The 18,131-nt window shown below is 44.6% G+C and overlaps 1 protein-coding gene and 1 long non-coding RNA gene across 2 annotated transcripts; one reads left to right on the top strand and one right to left on the bottom strand.

Moving 5' to 3' along the window:
• Positions 1-65: 65 nt before the first annotated feature.
• LOC129591458 (uncharacterized) lies at positions 66-10,507 on the bottom strand. Its single transcript, XM_055487117.1, has 7 exons — positions 10,445-10,507; positions 3,978-4,212; positions 2,114-3,029; positions 1,797-1,893; positions 1,423-1,576; positions 612-1,297; positions 66-527 (listed from the first exon to the last, which is right to left on the bottom strand). Exons 3-7 carry the CDS (start codon positions 2,427-2,429, stop codon positions 404-406), a joined length of 1,377 nt encoding a protein of 458 aa, XP_055343092.1. The 5' UTR covers positions 2,430-3,029; positions 3,978-4,212; positions 10,445-10,507; the 3' UTR covers positions 66-403.
• LOC129591459 (uncharacterized) lies at positions 3,315-8,243 on the top strand. Its single transcript, XR_008690842.1, has 5 exons — positions 3,315-4,070; positions 6,085-6,186; positions 7,152-7,395; positions 7,528-7,812; positions 7,881-8,243. It is a non-coding gene; the product is annotated as an uncharacterized LOC129591459 (long non-coding RNA).
• Positions 10,508-18,131: the final 7,624 nt, after the last annotated feature.

The following is an 18,131-nucleotide window of genomic DNA, read 5'->3' as shown; positions in this document are numbered from 1 at the left end:
GTTTTATTATATTTTATCCATAAATGATACGGAGATCATTAGTGTGATCAGGGAAGAATCGCATGTCTATAACATCTGCACAATTCGTTAATCTTTCTAATGCATAATTATGTTAACAGTAATCTTATTCAATTTTAGAAAAACCTTCTGTCTGGAACAATGAGGAGATTTCTACTTGTCTGTTGCCCAGAATGTAAAAAACAGTGAAGAGCTCTAGAGGTTCTCATTATACGAATCGCTATAGTACATACAAGATACTGAGCCAGACACATGCCGTACGACAAAAAAATAATAACCGCGATCGCTTACAGTTAACATTATAAACATCTTGCGAGTTCGTGTACGAAACATCTTCCATGCCGATATTCGACAGCATTCCGCTAAAACATTCAAGTATTCTGCGTCAGCATTTGTAGTATCCATCCAGTATCGTCAGGGCCAGTTTACTAAGCATGGAAATGTCTATTTTCCGCAGATCCACTGCATCCCACGATCGCGGGCTGTCATCCGAGCGGAAGCCACTGAACCTGAAGAAAGCACCACCGGTATTGCATTTGTGTATCATACCAGAAGGCAAACCCCCCAATGTAGTAATTCACTTCTACACTCACAAGTTGAGAAAGACGCGGATGGCCGTCCAGCGGTCGGGATATGTCCACTTCCGCACCCAGCGGGCATGCACAGCTTTGACCTTTTTGCGTACTCGTGGAGTAACGGCCGGGCAGTTGTCGTTCAGGACAGAGAGGAAGCGTTGCCGCTGTTCGGCGGCAGTATCCGTAGAAGGGATGCGCAGCAGCGGAATAATAATGTCCAACAGAGCAGGTGGGCCATTCGGGCCGTATCTATCGTCACGTATAACGTGAAACCATTGTCCACCATCAATACCATCCGGCCATTGCAGCGGGTCATTCCCAAACAGCCGCATTATGGGTGAATGTTGGCCCGTAGGAATTCGCACAGTGTGGTTGATTAACAGCAGCTCTTGGCACACGGTCATCAATTGCGACAGCATGCTGCACACGTAATCCTGCTCGTTATTGCTGCTCATTGGCTTCAGTTCCAGAAGCGTTAAGCCGTGTTCTCCTTTTTCCTTGGGATCACAAGCGTTCTTAACGATCAGCAGCGGCACGCGAATGCCTTTGGCTTGCAGTACTCGTACCATGGTCATCAATCTCCATGCGCATTTCCACCAACATCGCTCATACCCGGGGCCCTCCTCAATCAGCGTCAACGTCTCCGTGTGCTGCGTGAGGACACGGTCTAGCGTCGGAATCAGCCGGCATACGAATCTCTGATACTGTAGCGACAGTCGCAAGTTTTACCACATGGTATGTGTACGGGAACGCAACACACGGGCAGCGTGTGCATGATGACATGCACATACAGATCTATGCCGGTGTAATGCGCATCCAGTGCACATACTCTTGGGTCAGACGCGTAAGCGCTGCTATGGTATTCGACACTGGGATCTTCTTTTTCTGGATAACGTTCTAAGGGAGTTTGCCCAATTTCCACAATAACGTTGCGCCGGTTAGAGACATCTTTGCGCAACAGTAGTTCCCAGAGAGCGCACACCCTGATAGTCAAAAACATAAAGTTCATTGGTACTTGGCGTATCCAGTTACGTATACTTCTATTTATTAAAGCACACGGGACGCCAATAATTAAATGGTTTTTCCAATTTCTGACTGACGCCCATGTGATCGGCTTTTACGATAATCGATAACCAAAATCGATAAACAGTCAGAAATCGATAAACATAAATTAGAGAGGTTCAACCATATAACTCGACTTACCGGCTCGACTGCAACTGCGTGCAGAAGTCCATATTTTGCAGAATCAACGCCAGGATGGGATGGGGAAGATCGGTGATCCGCGTGCTCTCCGTAATATCTAGAAAAATACATTCCGCTGAAATCGTCAAATTGTTCTGCCGCCCCGCAAATCCCTAATTAAACTGATTTTTCTAAGGACTTCACAATCGTCGCCACGGGGGCAGCGCCTTGTTAACTGAAAACACATGCTTTAACCCGAAACGATAACCATAACTCTCCATATTTGGGCTTCTCTTAAGTACGTGCCCACCATCGCGCAGCGGCGCTTCTGTACTGACCTTCCTTTGAGTTGACCGCGTCACTGTCAGCAGCGCTAATACTGCCTGCATTCCGTAATGGTTGCTGCAGGAGACAGTTGTGGCAGGCCTCTTCCAGAGCACCCTCATTCCAAAACACTGCGACCGTCCGCGTCACCGTGCAGTTCGGCGCACACGAATGTGACAGTGTCCATTTCCACGCGTACAAACATCCGGCAGTCCAGTTTGAACTGGTACGGCGCGCCCCGCCAGTTATGGTCGGCGGTAGCACACCGAAAAGTAGCTTTATCGAAGTCCACTGACAGCGTGAACTGACAACTGGCATCACACCACACATCACCACTCCCCAGCCCTAACTGGCACGTGTTCAGCAGACAGCTGGGCAGAGCTCTCAAGGTAGCCATACTACCCAGCATCTGCGCTTGGGGGAAAACGATGACATGTTTCCGGTACACGAATCCGCTAGCTCGACCGAGGAAGCTGGGTTGGCCGCGGACTGCTGGTAGGTTTCCGATAAGCTGCCATTTATGGGCGATGCGCAAGACTGCCGAACCGCTGTAGTTTGTATCGTTGATGCGCACAGCGTAAAACAAATCATGCAGTTTGTCGATGAGGGTGCACGACCGAGAAACCATGGGCCCGTAGTCCTCATCACGCAGTGCTACGTGTATAGAGACGCCGCAGGAATTTGTCACTGTATCAGGTAAAAAACGGTGTGGCCAGAGATGGCTGCAGTGGATCCACTGGCCGTTGACTGTGCTGGCGTCGAAATCGACGAAGAAGTTGTCGCCGTCAGTATCCTGAACATATCCCAGCCACCATTGGCCGCTGTCCCGTCTCACTAACACTGTGTTCCCGTAGTTCACTTCGCGTGCACCCGTTTGCAGCGTCCGATAGTGGAATGGGTGCATGCTTAATTTTGATGCGCAGATTATCACTGTAATATTATGTAAATTATTTTATTGCTTCACTCTGTTACTCATAACTTATCCGTATAATATCGCACAGTCAAAAATTGTCATGTGAGCGGGGGTTCACTAGCGTTCACGCTCGTGGCGCTACTCGCCACTGGATTACGTGTCTGTGTTGTGTCTCGCTTCTGATTGGCTTGAGTTGTGTCAGTGGGCGCGGCATAGCACGTGCTGCACAGTGATGCACAGTGTAGAATTGGCTCTACGATTTTACGATCGAGCTGCGCCGATCATTATTGATTTTCTGTTGTCGGAACTTTCAATTTATTAAAAGTCAGCAATTAGCGGTGCGACGTTTCGTGATTTCGCGTAGTTCGCAATCCAGATCGCATTGCTCACTTCCACGGGATCTATTCCGTTTAGGTCTCCGTATCTGGATCACAGTTGGATCTAGCATTAGAGTCATTTGAAAGGCTTGTTCAGTGCTGCCTTAGCTGCTACGGTATTGCGTAATAATTAGGATGTTATATGAGTGGAGTGATTCAACGGAAGGACCAAAGGAGGAGACTGTTTCCGCTGACAGACCGTAGGACCCGAGTAACTCAGTTATTAGAGCAGGGAAGAGCCAAACCAGAACTATTGGTTGCATTTCTGTCACAAAGAAATTCAACCGATTTTTTGTTCTGTTTTTTGTTTAGAGTCGTCAGCGCCTTGTGAATATTTTGCTGACAACTTGACACCAATGATTTACGTCTAGGCCAGATACTTAAGACATCTGACATGGAGCCGTTCAAGGAAGGGAAAGTCCTTCGAACAGCCTGCTTCACGCAGCAAACCTCCGCGAAATAAAGTTGACATTTTCGTACAATGAGTCGTGTTCGGATAACATATAATTCACTGTACAAAAATATTTCACAACCTAACTCGCGACTTCAGTAAACCAAAAAAAGGTGACACAGAATGTCAAAGTTTACCGTGTTTGTTTGGCCCAGGTTGACATCAGTCGCGTGCAATAGGTTTCAGTGGGTACTGGGGTGATGATGACCTACGATTCCTCCATCTACCAGGTTCGTTTTGTATGGGAGAATTCCAGGCAGAGGTTCGCATTGGGTTCCAGTCTCCCAGATACTAAATGCCACGGCAATCGGACAAATTCCGTCCGTGGAATCAGCGTTCCGCTTATAATGTTCCAAACTTCAAAAGCCCGATCTTCGAATAAGGGCAGCAGTGAGCAGATTGGTAGACCAAACGTTGAAATGCTTGTGTCACGAGGAAGGTCTAACACCCCCTCGACATAACAGATAAATCTGGAGGTGGGAGAGCAAGGGTCTCCCACAAAAGAAGAGTATCGCCCAAAAGGGAAAAATACAGAAACATGGGAAAAGGGTAGCAAAAAACTGATCATTTCCATATCCATAGGAAATGCAAGAAATCTATACGGGCTGCCAGTGCCAGCCACCGAGGGTGGTTGCTCATTACATCAAGCAGACAGCGTGACACTTGTCACTTTCTCAACAGCACGCGTGTGAACACCATTCTGCGCACTAATGCGACCAATACATGAAAGTTAACAGTAAACTTAGCTTTACCAACTGGGCGACATATGCCTGGTGAAAAAATTAATGAGATGTGCAGTTGTTTCTGATTGTGTTCTATAAACTGTGTGGCGATGCCCTTTGTCCACCGTATTACATAAAGTCGAACGTGCAACCGTCTAATTGCCGTCTTAATATGATTTACGATTTAATTGCGTTAACGGCGGTAGAATACCGGGCTGCTTGCACCGATTGACCAGGTAGGCACGAGCGCGAGTTATGACTACTGTGACCTCCGTCCAGAGTTATTGGTCGACATCTTATCTTTCCAGAACGTGGAGGAATGTGTCCAGGCCTGACATGCTACTGGTTCCTGCGTGTTCTGACGATATAGTACCACGATACTCAGCAGCCAAGTTGAGGCTGGCCTTTTGCCCCAAACCATTTGTCGGCGATTCTTGAGCATAGGCGTTAATGTATATTAATACCGGGATGCTCGTTTAAAGTTGTACCAGCGTAGCAGTCAATAACGATAAATGTTTTCAAAATAATGTCTAAAAATGTTTGCGGCTTCATGACGCATGGGTCTGGAAAGCCCTCTTATACAAGTATTATTTGCACACGTCGAACACGTTTTGAATTTTTGTAGATCACGCGGGAAAAGTTTAGTGGTCGAGTACACTGTACAAGTTATTTACAGTTGTTACGCTCCATAGTTTCCGAACCCAGCAAGCAGACAAATGTCATCTGATGACATCCGAAATGCTGCCAAAAACGGAAACCCCAGGCTTCAATGTATGCGTTAAATGAATAGTAAACTGCAATATATGCGCTGTGTACGCGAAAACTTTTTAGAAACTGAGTCGCGGCCAGTCTAGAGTCTGCCATGTTCAGAAGCGAGATACCAAAATAGTGTTACTTTGGACGTGTGTAAGATGTCGTTTATACGACACCAAGTACTATTCTAATATTTTAATTGCAATGGAAAGACCGTTAAGATGGCCAGTGACGTGGCAAAAGTGTTATAGCGGAAACAATGCAATTGTTTTGGGCAACTATGTAAGCGCCATTTAAAGATGGTTAGGGAAAAGCGTTACGAATAGAAGACTTTCAGAAACGTATACGGGAGACGCTTCACGACGATTTTAAAGGTGATATTGGAAGGTTTAAGTTGAGTACCGATACGTACGTCAGGAAGAAACTCGTTGAACATCATTCTAGTTTAATTTACGAGTAAGAATCTGAAAAACGGGAGAATCGTGATAATGCACCAACCTAGATTGAATTATAAAGATAATGAATTGGATAAAACTTACTAACTGAACAAGAATGAGGAAAACGCTGCGCGATCGGTTGTTTCCAAATTTGCCTGTGCAGGACATTTCACGAACAGTACAACGTCTGGCCGCATTGATCATAACCGGAACCCAACGCACATCTGCTGTTGCATTAGATGTCGAAGCGCAGTAACATTGATACAAGCATTAAGAAAATTTGAGCGCGCATCGTATTTACTGGGGGCTAAACTTGTATGAAATACCTGCAGGCAAATGTTCAGATGTACGACCGATCAACAGATCCTGCATATCTCTGCCGCACCAGGCGGATGATCGCTCATGGAAAGATTTGGTGAGCCAGAGAGTTGAAGGTGAATCATATAATAAGAAGAATAATTATACAAATTATATAATACAAGGTTCAACCACACTGAAGGCCTTGCGTGAGTCGCCGGTAACCAGTTACTTCTCAAAATTCCGCTGATTAAGTTTGAGTCAATTTTGAAAGATAAAAAGCTGTGCAGAGGCCATTAAAGCTAGTTTGTTTCGGAACATGTGGGAACCAAGCGTCGGCCATTCCGATTAGCCGGTTTCTTTTTAACTTTGTTAGTTACCAGTCGATGAAACCGGTTGATACTGTTTTGTTTAAGGTGTGAATTTCCAGATTTTAAATGTGCATAGCTGCATTAAAGTGGCGGAAGGCTTTGTTTTTGTCAGAGCATTTATTGCGCTGCATCAGTCTGACAAAGGAGTTCAGACAACTCTTTCGCAAACAAGCCCGATATACTTCAGGTTGGTTCGCCACTTCGTTGATTGAACTGATCAAACGTTGTGCTGAAAGTTAACACGCCCTTGGTTGTAAGATAAAAGAAATTTTTAGTAGAACTTATTAGGTCATTAGTCTGGACTCGGTAGTGTCGAATTCGATTATGATTAAAATAAAGACTGGAAAATTTTCGTTTGGCATTCGTGGTCGTACTAAGTAAAAGCTTACGCTGAATCACTGACCAATGAGCGCCATGTAAAGAAACATTTCGGTTCTAAACAGGTTCTGGATTTTGTGAACTAAGAAGCCATACTCGTAGTCGAAGGTAGAATAACGTACTACTTTTGATTGGTTAAGTACGAGTACTTATTCCGGACTTATGTGAACAGACGGAACTTTTTCATGCTACCTTTTTCTGTTATTGGAGATTGAGAAAGACCTATATCATACGGTTAAAACGCTTGCCGGTGCGGCACTGCGTCACAGCGAGACTGAGGACATTGTGGTGTGAATTAGTCAGCTCGTATTGTGCTGCTGCGGTGTATTTATATTTTACACTACTGGTTACAGGATAACGTTGAAACTGGTATATATAGCGGAGAGGATGCACCACACACCGTGCCCCGTGCGACTGCTGTCAAAGCGCCGCCTGTAGCGAAGCAGTCCCCCGTGGAGGTATACTGTCTGCCGTCACCTGGCCAGACAGTGCAGTGGGCCGCCGCATCCATGCTGCTTTCCAGTGCTGCTAGCGAACAGGGAACAGCAGGCACGATGTGCAGTGAAGCGGATCGGGTTATTGACCATCGCGAACTGGGTGAGTATGAAGCTTGCTTGTTCATGCTCGACTTAGAGAGAGACTTTGGCGGTAAAACGTGGTGTGGTTCTCCAGTATTTATTTTTGACGTTTGACTATTTCTTTTAATTATTTTTTTATCGGTATATTTAGAGGGTAATGTGGTCTCTGAAGCGGAGACTGAACCGTCTCAGAACAAACCGTCTCTTCGTCGAAAAAAGTCTGGAGGCAAACGTCGCAGGCAGCATTTCAGCGAGACACGGCCCTCGGCTGAAGAGATGGTCAGCTGCCATGTATGCGGTTCTAAAACCATGGCGAGGCATTCCGACGGCACATCATAGCGAAAGCCCGCTGCCACAAGGCCAGGGGATACTTTTGGAAGGGTACCCTGGTCACCGTTATCCATGCACGAAACCCAAGCAGCCGACGCAGATCGAGGTGAGTGGCAAAGAGCAACTCGGATACACACACAGTGTCGGTGAAGATTGTTAAAATGGTCGTTGCAGTATAATGGATGAAGGTGAACGCGTGTTCACGGTGATCGCGGCCCTTCGGAGCGGTTCATGGCTCGGGACTTGGCTACGGGTTGGATGATTGAGATCATAGCTCTCGCTTGTGTGCTTCTCGCGGTGACGACCGCGAACTGGGCAGTAGCGGAAGTTCGGTCACTCGTTCACCTAGCGGGCACTGTGCTCTGGACATTTTGCGGACTTTATGACCGGACAACCGAATATAGTAACAGTTAATCGTATGTTTCTGTTAATTACTGATGTACCTTAGTGTGAGATATGCCTCGACCTTGTACAAAGGACGCGCGCTTGTCCCTAGCGACGCTGTCCGTATTGTTGCTGACAAACAGTGTCAGCAAAATTAGTTGCTGTTTTGTCGAGCTACGATTAAGATGCGTACTTTCCGATACTGGTACATACGTACTTCAACATATACCACACTTAGTAAAATATGGAGATACTTAGGTGGTTGATTTTCGCCGAAATGATTATTTCCTGTTTTTAAAGATTTCCTGTTTTTGAAGGAGTTTTTAGAAAAACTAATACCGGCTTGCCGGGTTTTGGAATATGGGCTTTTAGAATATGGTAATGATTTTAATTGATCTTATACTATAAAGCTGGGTTCGTGTGCACCGTTTTATTTTTTGTGGTAATAAAGACCTAGTATCTAGATAAAATGCCCGAGAAACAGGGAAAACGTTGGCCTTCCCCTAAAGTTTTGCACCTGAGTTAGTTCCGATCAGACTGTCAAGAAGCGAACGGATGTTCACTCCGTTTTCACTCGTGCGCTGGTCTGACTGTTGCCTCTCCATGGATTTCGGGAAGCGGCAGTCGTTTTCAATTATCCGAAAAACGCCAAAATAGCGCAAATAAAACTCCATTAATTTTTGTAGCACTTTGGAAAGCGATTTTAAATGAATAATTTCCTGTACGAGCTGGGAGTTGCTTAATAAAGATATTTACCGCTGGATTCGCTACGACTGCATGAAGTTGTGTTTAGCACTCACTATTCGGAACGGAGAACGTCCAGATGTGGTACATGAGGGTTAAACCAAACGCCTTCGACCGTTCACGTGTTCAGGGCCCTATCAGTCAACCAACTCCTGCTCAAATTTATGATCACGCAGTAGCACTGCAGTTCTGGCAGAAGAGGCTAAACAACTATCTGCATTTGACGAAATGGCCGGAAGACATGCAGTCGGCATTCTTACGGTAGTGGTACGATACGAAATGCTATGCGCCCGGAAATTTCGCCTCTAAAGTACATGGAAAATACCAGTTAGTATGAGCGTTTTCATTTCGGTGAATCTCACACCCACCGAGGAAGCCAGACCGAACCAGACGCCAGTCAAGCTTTTACGCACAGTGACCCTGACTGCAACATTTGCTAAAGCACCCTAGCAGGTAAAGTGCATAAAATTATTATGCTGTAGATAGTCTTTTAAATTTTTTAACCATAAGATCCGGATTTTCTGGATTTACCGCGGTTTTCCGAAGACATGCGCTTCTACTGCCGAGCAAAGTACGAACACGTACGCGGACGGTGCATGCGTTCAGGTGACTGTCGTTGGCTGGTTCGACACGGAAGTTCCTGCCACCCTTCCGAAACTTTGTGGGCTGCCCAGAGAGAAGTACCACTGCACAAAGCCCACCGGCGAATTCAGATAAAAGTGGTCCGTATAACTAAAGGACCACCGTCCGACCGTCGTAATGTGGCGGAAGCCGAAATGCGAGTCCGATTCTGACATAGCCGATATGCACACGCGCGACCCTATTGCTGCCTTATGGAGGGTCGGCGCGACAAATGAACGGAGACGAAAACGAAAGGGAGCCATACAAATTCCACACGGATCGCCCGACAGAGCTCAGTTAATGCTATGATTTGAAGATATCTCCACTGAACGGACCCAGGAGGACGGATTCGGTTTGAAATATATGGTTCTGTTTTTAAATCGTAACCAGGACCGTAGCGAGGTCCGTGGGATGGGGTAGGCGCAATTTGGCTGCGCCATTTGCGCCCGCTTCGAAGGTCAGTCTGAGCCCACTGTGCCCATAAATTCGAAGCCTGCGCCCGTTACGCCCGTATAAACAGGCCGGGCTTTAATACTTTAATTAATATAAATAGTTTAAGTATTATAGTTCTGGATCGCCGTACGTCAGACCAAGGCACATCCGGCCAAAGTCCAATCTGCGCCACGGGCGCACGGCCAGTGGCGCCCGCTGCGCCTTTTGAAAAATCCAGAAATTTTGCGCCCGTGCGCCTGTGCGCCAGTTTCGGGCGCAAATATTATTCAAAAGTTGGCCGAGGTGGGGTAGGCGCGCGGGTAGGCGCGCGCCAGTGCGCCTATACCCTCGCTACGGCCCTGATCGTAACCATAGCACAATACTGTATGTATGTTGAAAGGACATAAGTATCTGGCAAACTCAATAGGGTATACGGCTTTTTTAAAAATTTGTTTGCAGTGGCTTGTTAGTTGATTACTGTCTACAGATTAGGAAGCACTCCATGTCAAGATCTATCAACACATCACATGACTCAAAGCGTATGTACGAGCAATTACCTTACCACTCGCTTGGCGGTTCAGGTGTATAAACACTGGCTAGAGGGACTTCACGTTCTCCGTGTCTAGTGTCCACCACAATCAAACATTTCCTGTGAATTACCAGCCGATCGCTTTTGGAATATCAAAATTAATTATTCAAGATAAAAAATTAAATTTTTAATATAATAAATTGCACGTCATGATCGGTCGGCCAGCATCGTAGACACACGCAAAATAAAATCCGATTAGACTCTGGATCGCCTTCTCGCGAGAAGTCTCATTATTACTGCGTTGCCCAGCAACTTCCGCTACGGCATAGAACAGTACAAAGCTCGTTTTCCGCACACAGACCGCAAATATTGAACCCTGCTGGAGACCATGTGCGTTACTGCAGAAACGTTATTATCTCATGCATTGTACAATTTAAAGAATTTAAATCATTTTTTGTTAGCGATCCGATTGCGAAATGCAAAAGTATTAGTTAACAAAAAAGTCATAACATCATTTCCTCTCAGCTAAATAAAAGTCGAAGTACAATATTATTATAATACCATTTTAATATTAACTTTCACTATTCTGTAATACATAGTAGAAAGTAAAACACTGAAACCAAACAGGGAATAAAGTTGAAGATTGCAGTAAGTACTACCGCAGCCATGATAAGCTATGTGAGATGTGCCAGCTCGTATGAATTCAAGCAATCTGGCAATTTTAGTTAAACTTAATGTGTAGAATTTTGCTTGCTTATATAATTAAATTGTTATTAATAACTATATTTTCCGGTAAAGCTAATTTTGAAAGCTGGAATAAAAAATACTGTGGTGCACTGGCTTTGCGCTCACGTACAGTATTATGCAAAATTATCAACAACTTTTTTCATTTTACATTCCGGTAAACTTCCGCCACAGAATTTCCTTTGTTTTCCCACGATGTTTGTAACTTTGCTACCACGATATCTCAAACTGCACCTTTTACTACGACGGCTTTACTACCGTTCATTTCACAACCCTACTTCACAGATAGAAATAATTATAGAAAATCAGACAACACAAAGCAGAGAAGGCACCTTTGTTGTATTAGTGCCGTACGACGCTCAGCTTGCAACGTTCTCATTATTGATGCAGTATGGTTCAGTTTTGCCGTCTCACTTGCATTCCTTGAAGCATTCGGACTAAATCCGACGTGGAGTTGACTGCTCCGGAGCGGACATTCGCTACGAAGATAAAGAGATAGAATTAAACAACAAATGGCTCGGCATCATGTCAAAAAGCTGTTCGCGATTAACGATTTTGATATAGCCATTGAAGGATCAAAATAATATGAAGAAAGGACTTCCAAAATGACCCTTATGCACAATGGACTCCTGCGCACAAGTAGTAAATGGTTTCATGTACAGATGTGTAAGATGAGATTTATTATTGAGCCCTCACCATTTTGTTTTTTTAACCATTGCTGCTGAACTTTCCTATGAAATTCGGTTTGCGAAGGCTTTGTAATTTGGAAAACTAAAAACACGAAAACCATTCTTAAAACTTTTGTCTGTTGCGAAGGCAGAAATCGTGATCGATTTTGGAGCAGATACAGAACAAAAAACGAAGAATGTAAGTCAGATTTTTCTCCTTGGTTTTTGTAAAACAGGCCATAAATATAGTTTGCCTGCAGTTAGGGGGGAAGAAGAGCTTTTTGAATATTTTACCCACAGTCACAGCGCGTCTAACCAGGGCTCGGTCCCCGCCTCCCCCCTAGTTGCAGTTTCAGCCAGTCTGTGGACCACTGGGCATTTACCCCGTGGAGCAGTAGATCCGGGCAAGACAGCTATCACAGTTATACAGAGCACACCGTATTAGTTTTACATCGTAAACATGTGCTGCACAATGCTACCTCCATTCATCCGCATGTGGAAACGTAGCCTTTGGAAGCACTGGTCGCTGGAGTGGCAAAGAGCCTACTCTGCAGGAAGTTCTAGCCCACCTTTTTGAGGAAATGCGTTGCGCAGCAGATAAACTCCAGATACACTTGATTGTGCTGACTATAATCCCAGGTGGCACTCGACTCATGATCAGTTGTTCCACAGTTTTCTTCTCCGTTTCGGGCAGCCGCCTATCACGCTATCCACCAGCTTTAAGCGGACCACCACACGCTTTTTAGAGGTTGTTGTAATGCTTTTCTTTGTGGGAAGTGGAACTGAATTTCGCCAGTGTGGGCGGTAACCGCCAGCCTTCTTGCAGACGAGTTTACTGAACTGTACGGGAATGAATCATGTAGCGAATAAGTTTCAGACTTTTCGGCATTACCGCCAGGATTTACAAAGACCTGATTTGTCCGTTTGCTCCATTGCTCGACCGCTCTCAAAACCCCCGAGTACAACTCGTACCTGTTTCCTACTTTAAGTTATGACGCCATAACCTCTGAGAGTTGCGAAAATTGGAATTATCAGACAATGTCTGATCTTGCATTATACCGGTACGGTCAGATTTTATATTTGTTTTACTGAAAGGTGACCCTTCCCGTAATTATCAGCTGTCATGACGTGATAAATACCAGACAGACTTTTTGTTAGGGGCTTTACTGTCCCGGGAAAACTTTACACGCGCAGCCAAAACTCATAGCGTAGGAGGCTCTCGACTCTCGAGCGTAGCCATTTCATATAATATAACCTCACCTTGTCTTTGTGAATGGATTAACTGGTCCTCCTTTGCGCGCTGAATTCTGACGGCAAGGAAACTATCTGTAGGTTCACTGTGATTTACAGTTTTGAAGCAACTGTTACACAAATCATAGTTTAAACAGTCCAGACATGCAAACCGAGTGCTGCTAATAGGGCATGTTCTGCAATTGTCGCATGTGATACCGCCATTGTTTATGTTGGGCGCTTGGTGCAGCACCTGAAGGACAAGGGTTATGATGCTGAAGCAAATCGAATAACATAAAATGAGAAATAAAAACAGAAATCGATCAGAGCAGCGTTTAGCCGACTTTTGTATCATTAAAAACATAATTTCTGGTTCTAAGCCAGTTCGTTAGCACTGGTCTTGGGCTTAAGCTCAGTTTGATGGCGAAGCGACTGCGCTTAACGGATCTCGGACAATGTACAGATACTTGGATCGAGTCTTGGATTACCGTGTGGCCAACAAAAGTGATGCACAGTGAATTAAGTAACCGCAGTCCTGTCTAATGAAAGCTATTAGGCTAGTACATGCCAAGATGTACGTAGGCATATAGCGGGTCACGTAGCCACGCCGGTTTGCGCTAATCAGAAGAGAGCTTTAACCAGCTTCCTTTGACAGGCATTTGTTCTACAAGCACATGTAATTCCTGTGTGTTCCGGCGATGCCACCTGACTCCACAGCCGAGTTAAGGCTGACATTTTGCGCCAGACATTTGTGGGCGTTGCTTGAGAGAGGCGTTTAACGTGATATAGCTACCGTAGCGATGCTGTACATAAAGTGACGGCTTTACTTGCACTTTCCATCGTTTGCTGGTACATTCTCGATCTTCCTCTTTTGTTTTTGGATTTACTTTTGGTTTCTACACGGATGCGCCGTGTCTGTATAAGTCCGTGTGTGTAGTACTTTGGGCATCATCAGCTCTCGCATTCCGTGAGTTTGGCAGTGATCGGAGCTTAGAATTAAATTTATTGTCGGAGATGCAGTTCTCGCTTCACACATTAAGATTATTAGCTCATACTCTGTCGTTGAGTAGGTCCGTAGGATAGATTATTACGGTAATTAATCCTATCGTACTGATCTCTCCGTCACTTTAATGTTTAACATGGACCCCCAGTTAAAGTTGTACCAGCGCAACTGTCAATAACGAAAAACATTTTCATGAGCCAAAATATTTCTGCGCCGACTCTGCGGCCTTATGACGCATCGGTCTGGAGAGCGGTCTTATATTGTTTGGACACGCCGAATATGTTTTGAATTTGCAGGTCACGCGGGAAAAGTTTAGTGGTCAAGTACGCTGTGCAAGTTAATTACTTACAGTGTTACACTCCTTAGTTTCCGAACCCAGCAAGCAGACGAATGTCATCTGATGACATCCGAAATGCTGCCAAAACCGGAAACCCCAGGCTACATACAATGTACAATGTATGCGTTAAATGAATATTAAAATTTCAATGTACAGATATGCGCTTTGTACGAAAAACCGTCTGAGAAACGGGGTCGCGACTCGCGGCAGTCTAGCGTCTGCCATGTTCAGAAGCGAGATACCATTTGTAAAGGCAGCTTATAAGATTTTTTTTCAAAAAGTGGTTGATGTTGATTTTCGATTTTAAGGCCTCTCTTGTAATCTCGAATTGTAGATAATGAAGTAAAGAAATCTTGTGTTACTTGGTAATTCATTTGATTTATTGTTACGCTAAATACCGTATATTCATTTGATTTTTCCGAAAGTTTTGGCAGAAGTGCTTACTGCCAATAGAAGATTCGATCAACCGTTAAAAATTTCACCGAACAGCATACAAATATGTATTTGATCCTGCGAAAACTTCCGCGGAATTCCTGGTTCCTACGATAAAGCGGATAAACTACTTCACGAAGTTGCTACTGGCCGTACTTCTTACAATAGTTGGTTGTTTTGCTATCCTGCACCTGCTTTATTCGGTTGCATCATTAATAAAGTGTTACTTATTTACGTAGTAAGGTGCACTGAAGATGTAGGAAGTCAAAAGTTCATGTATAATATTTATAACAGAAACCCACAAATATATTGTTAGAAAATCCGAGCGGTTATTTCAAGGCCAGCAACTGCGCTGCCTCTCAGTTTATAAACTGAGTTGTAATTACAACTCCAGTCCGAACGTAACGGCACGCGAACTATGCTGCAAGGCATCTCAATGGTATAAAGTGACCTTTTTACGCCCAATAGCGAATCAAGACCACCATGACGACAGCTTTGATCGCAGAAACAGACGTCGAGATTACTGTACTGAATAGACCAAATCTATCCACAGAGAAAGTGTATCAAACGCTGAAGGGCGTAATGTTCTGGGTAGGACTACCACAACATTAGTGGTCCTCTTTTAAGTAGGATGCCTTTAATGTAGCTCATTTTCTCGCAAGTGATACTGCAGCAATCATCGCAAGTGATACTGCAGCACAGCGCCGAAAATTTTCCTGGATTTATGCTTTGCCTTTACCTTAATGGGTGAAGGCTGGTTCTAATCGGAGTAGAAGATGCGTATCCGGTAGCCAAGAAAACATATTTTGTAGTTCGGCGATTTCGATCTGCTTTGTCGAAAGTACCATTATGCGATATGCACTGTTCAGGAAGTAAAATCTATTAGACCTTACCCATGAACTAATAGTTGCTCCGGAGTTGCACTACCGCTTTTGGTGTTGCCACCTTTGTGTGGTGTGTGACCCAAAAAGATACTTTCATGTACGTTTTAGACTTTTAGGATAACTTCAGTTCTTTCATGCATATAATGATTATCCGTGATTGTTTGTGGTAAAATAATGAGAACAAATCAAACCTTGAACCATTTGGTGCACCGGCTGGATGCGAGGGAGCAGTATCGGACCGAATACCACTTTCCCCCTTTTCTTGGTGCGCAGAACATGCCGTCGAATAATTCTCCTAAGGCCGCATTCCACTGAATCCTGCATATGCTCCACCACCGGAACGATTCCCAGTGCCACCACCAACCCGGGTCCCTATCTCATTAATAAACTATTTGCCGGCACCGGCAGTGAATGGACAATCTACATTCATCACTCCAGGAAACGTACCCAAGGACCATTACCGAACGGTTCATTCAGTGTGCTACGAGAACAATTCTCCAGCCGTTACCGCGGATCCGAGAGAGCCTGTGGGTCTGCCGGCACCGGACTTACAGCTTCCAGTTCCGGTTTCCCAGCTGGGTGCACAGACTGCACATGAACTGTGCAACGTCTGGCCGCGATGACTATAACAGGAACCGAACGCTCATCTATCTGCTTTTGCAATGGTGTCGAAGCGCAGTAACATAGAAACAAACATTAAGGAAATTCGGGGGCGCATCGTGTGTACTGGCGGCTAAACTTGTATGAAATACCTGAAGGCAAACGTTCAGATGTACGACCGATTAACAAAATCCCTCCATGGCTCTGCCGCACCAGGTGGATGAACGCTCATGGAGAAGATTTGGTGAGCCAGACTCCAGAGAGTAGAACAACTGCCCCGGATAATATAAAGTACTAAGAAACAGTTGGAAAACTTTGGCCACCTCGGAAAAGTTTTGCACTTTGACGTACTAACCGATGTGCTCAGCAACGATTATTATTTATGCTTGTTGTTGTGAGTTTAAGACAAGTCGTGTTTGTGAGCAGCTGCTGAACGGGTAGTATTATCTATTAAAGTGTGTAAACACGACATGCGTCGGAGCAAATTTCAGACTATCAAGAAACGGACGGAAGAGAACTCCGTTTTCACACATGTGTTCGTCAGACCGCCGTCTCTTCAAGGATTTTGGGAAACGACAGTCGTTTTCAATAAATCAATAAGACCCCGAAATAGCGCCTATAAAAATCCGCTGATAAAATCCGCTGATTTTTTATAAGACTTTGTACTTAAATAAACTCTCAGCTCATACACCCAACTATTCAGTTAACATTTTTTTTCCAAAGATATTTATCGCAGTACGCTACAATGGCATGAAGCTGTGTAGAGCAGCTCAATACTCGTTAAAGGGAATGTCGCAAAGTGGTATACAGAGGGCGAAGCCAAACGCCTTCCACCGTTTTCTTGTTCAAGTACCTATCAGTTAACCGACTCCTGCTCAAGTTCACTATCACGCAGTAGACTCGGCTCTATGGAACGGTAGTTCTGGCGGAAGATGCTGAACAACCATCTGCAGTTGACGAAAGTGCCAGAAGACATGCAGTCCGAATTTCTACAGTATTGAGTAGGATAAGAATTTTAATTCCTATGCGCCCGGAAATTTCGCCTCCAAGTTACATAGAATAGAATGCATAGTGGTGAGTTAGCCCGGCTTTCTGCAGACATGCGCTTCTACTTTCGAGCAAAGTTCGAAAACGCGGACAGTGCAGACCTTCCTTTAGTTGGCTGGTTGGACAGGGGAGTCCCTGCCATCTGTCCGAAACTTTGTGAAGCTGCCCAGTGACAAGCTACTACTGCGCAAAAGCCCACCTGCGCATTCATAGAAAAGTGAACCGTACCGCTCAATTGACCACCGTCTTGGTATCTGTATATCTGACCCCAGTTTGGGATTTTCTTGGCTCGTACCGCAATTGACTGTAGGGATTTTGCACTCAGGTTCATCTTTTCTCACGCACGCGTTAATTCTGATATTGCATTACGTAAACGTAATTACTCATCTAACTGAATACTAGCAGTTTATCACGACTGCATGGTTTTTCAGACTATGGTACAAAGTTGTCCGCGTGAAAACCTGGTAGACTGACAAGCTAAAAACGACGCTGCTTTAATGTGGCCAGTGCGGAATTTGTTTCGAGCAATGTGATTTTTGAATACAACAACCCCAACAAAAACAGTGTATTAATTTTAAGAAAAAGTAAGAACACACAGCATATTGGGCACACTCAACCGGATATACATATGGCTTTTTTAAATTTTGTTTAACTTTTAACTGTTTATTGTCTACATATACAAGGAATCGCTCCATATCAGGATCTTTAAACAAATGTTGTCGTACGTCCAGCAGTAATTAATTTCCTTACCATTCGTTGGGTGGTTCGAT

The sequence above is a fragment of the Paramacrobiotus metropolitanus genome, unplaced genomic scaffold, assembly GCF_019649055.1.
Source record: "Paramacrobiotus metropolitanus isolate TYO unplaced genomic scaffold, Prichtersi_v1.0 Parri_scaffold0000046, whole genome shotgun sequence".
Classification (NCBI taxonomy): Eukaryota; Metazoa; Tardigrada; class Eutardigrada; order Parachela; family Macrobiotidae; genus Paramacrobiotus; species Paramacrobiotus metropolitanus.
The sequence above is the reverse complement of the archived record's forward strand: the minus strand, read 5'-3'. Positions and strand labels throughout refer to the sequence as shown.

Coding starts and splice junctions, on each gene's coding strand:
- LOC129591458 (XM_055487117.1), bottom strand. CDS start 2,429: ATGTGTGGTGTGATGCCAGTTGTCAGTTCACGCTGTCAGTGGACTTCG. Junction 1,298..1,422: donor CTTACGCGTCTGACCCAAGA/GTATGTGCACTG, acceptor CTGTCGCTACAG/TATCAGAGATTCGTATGCCG. Junction 528..611: donor ATCCGCGTCTTTCTCAACTT/GTGAGTGTAGAA, acceptor TGCTTTCTTCAG/GTTCAGTGGCTTCCGCTCGG.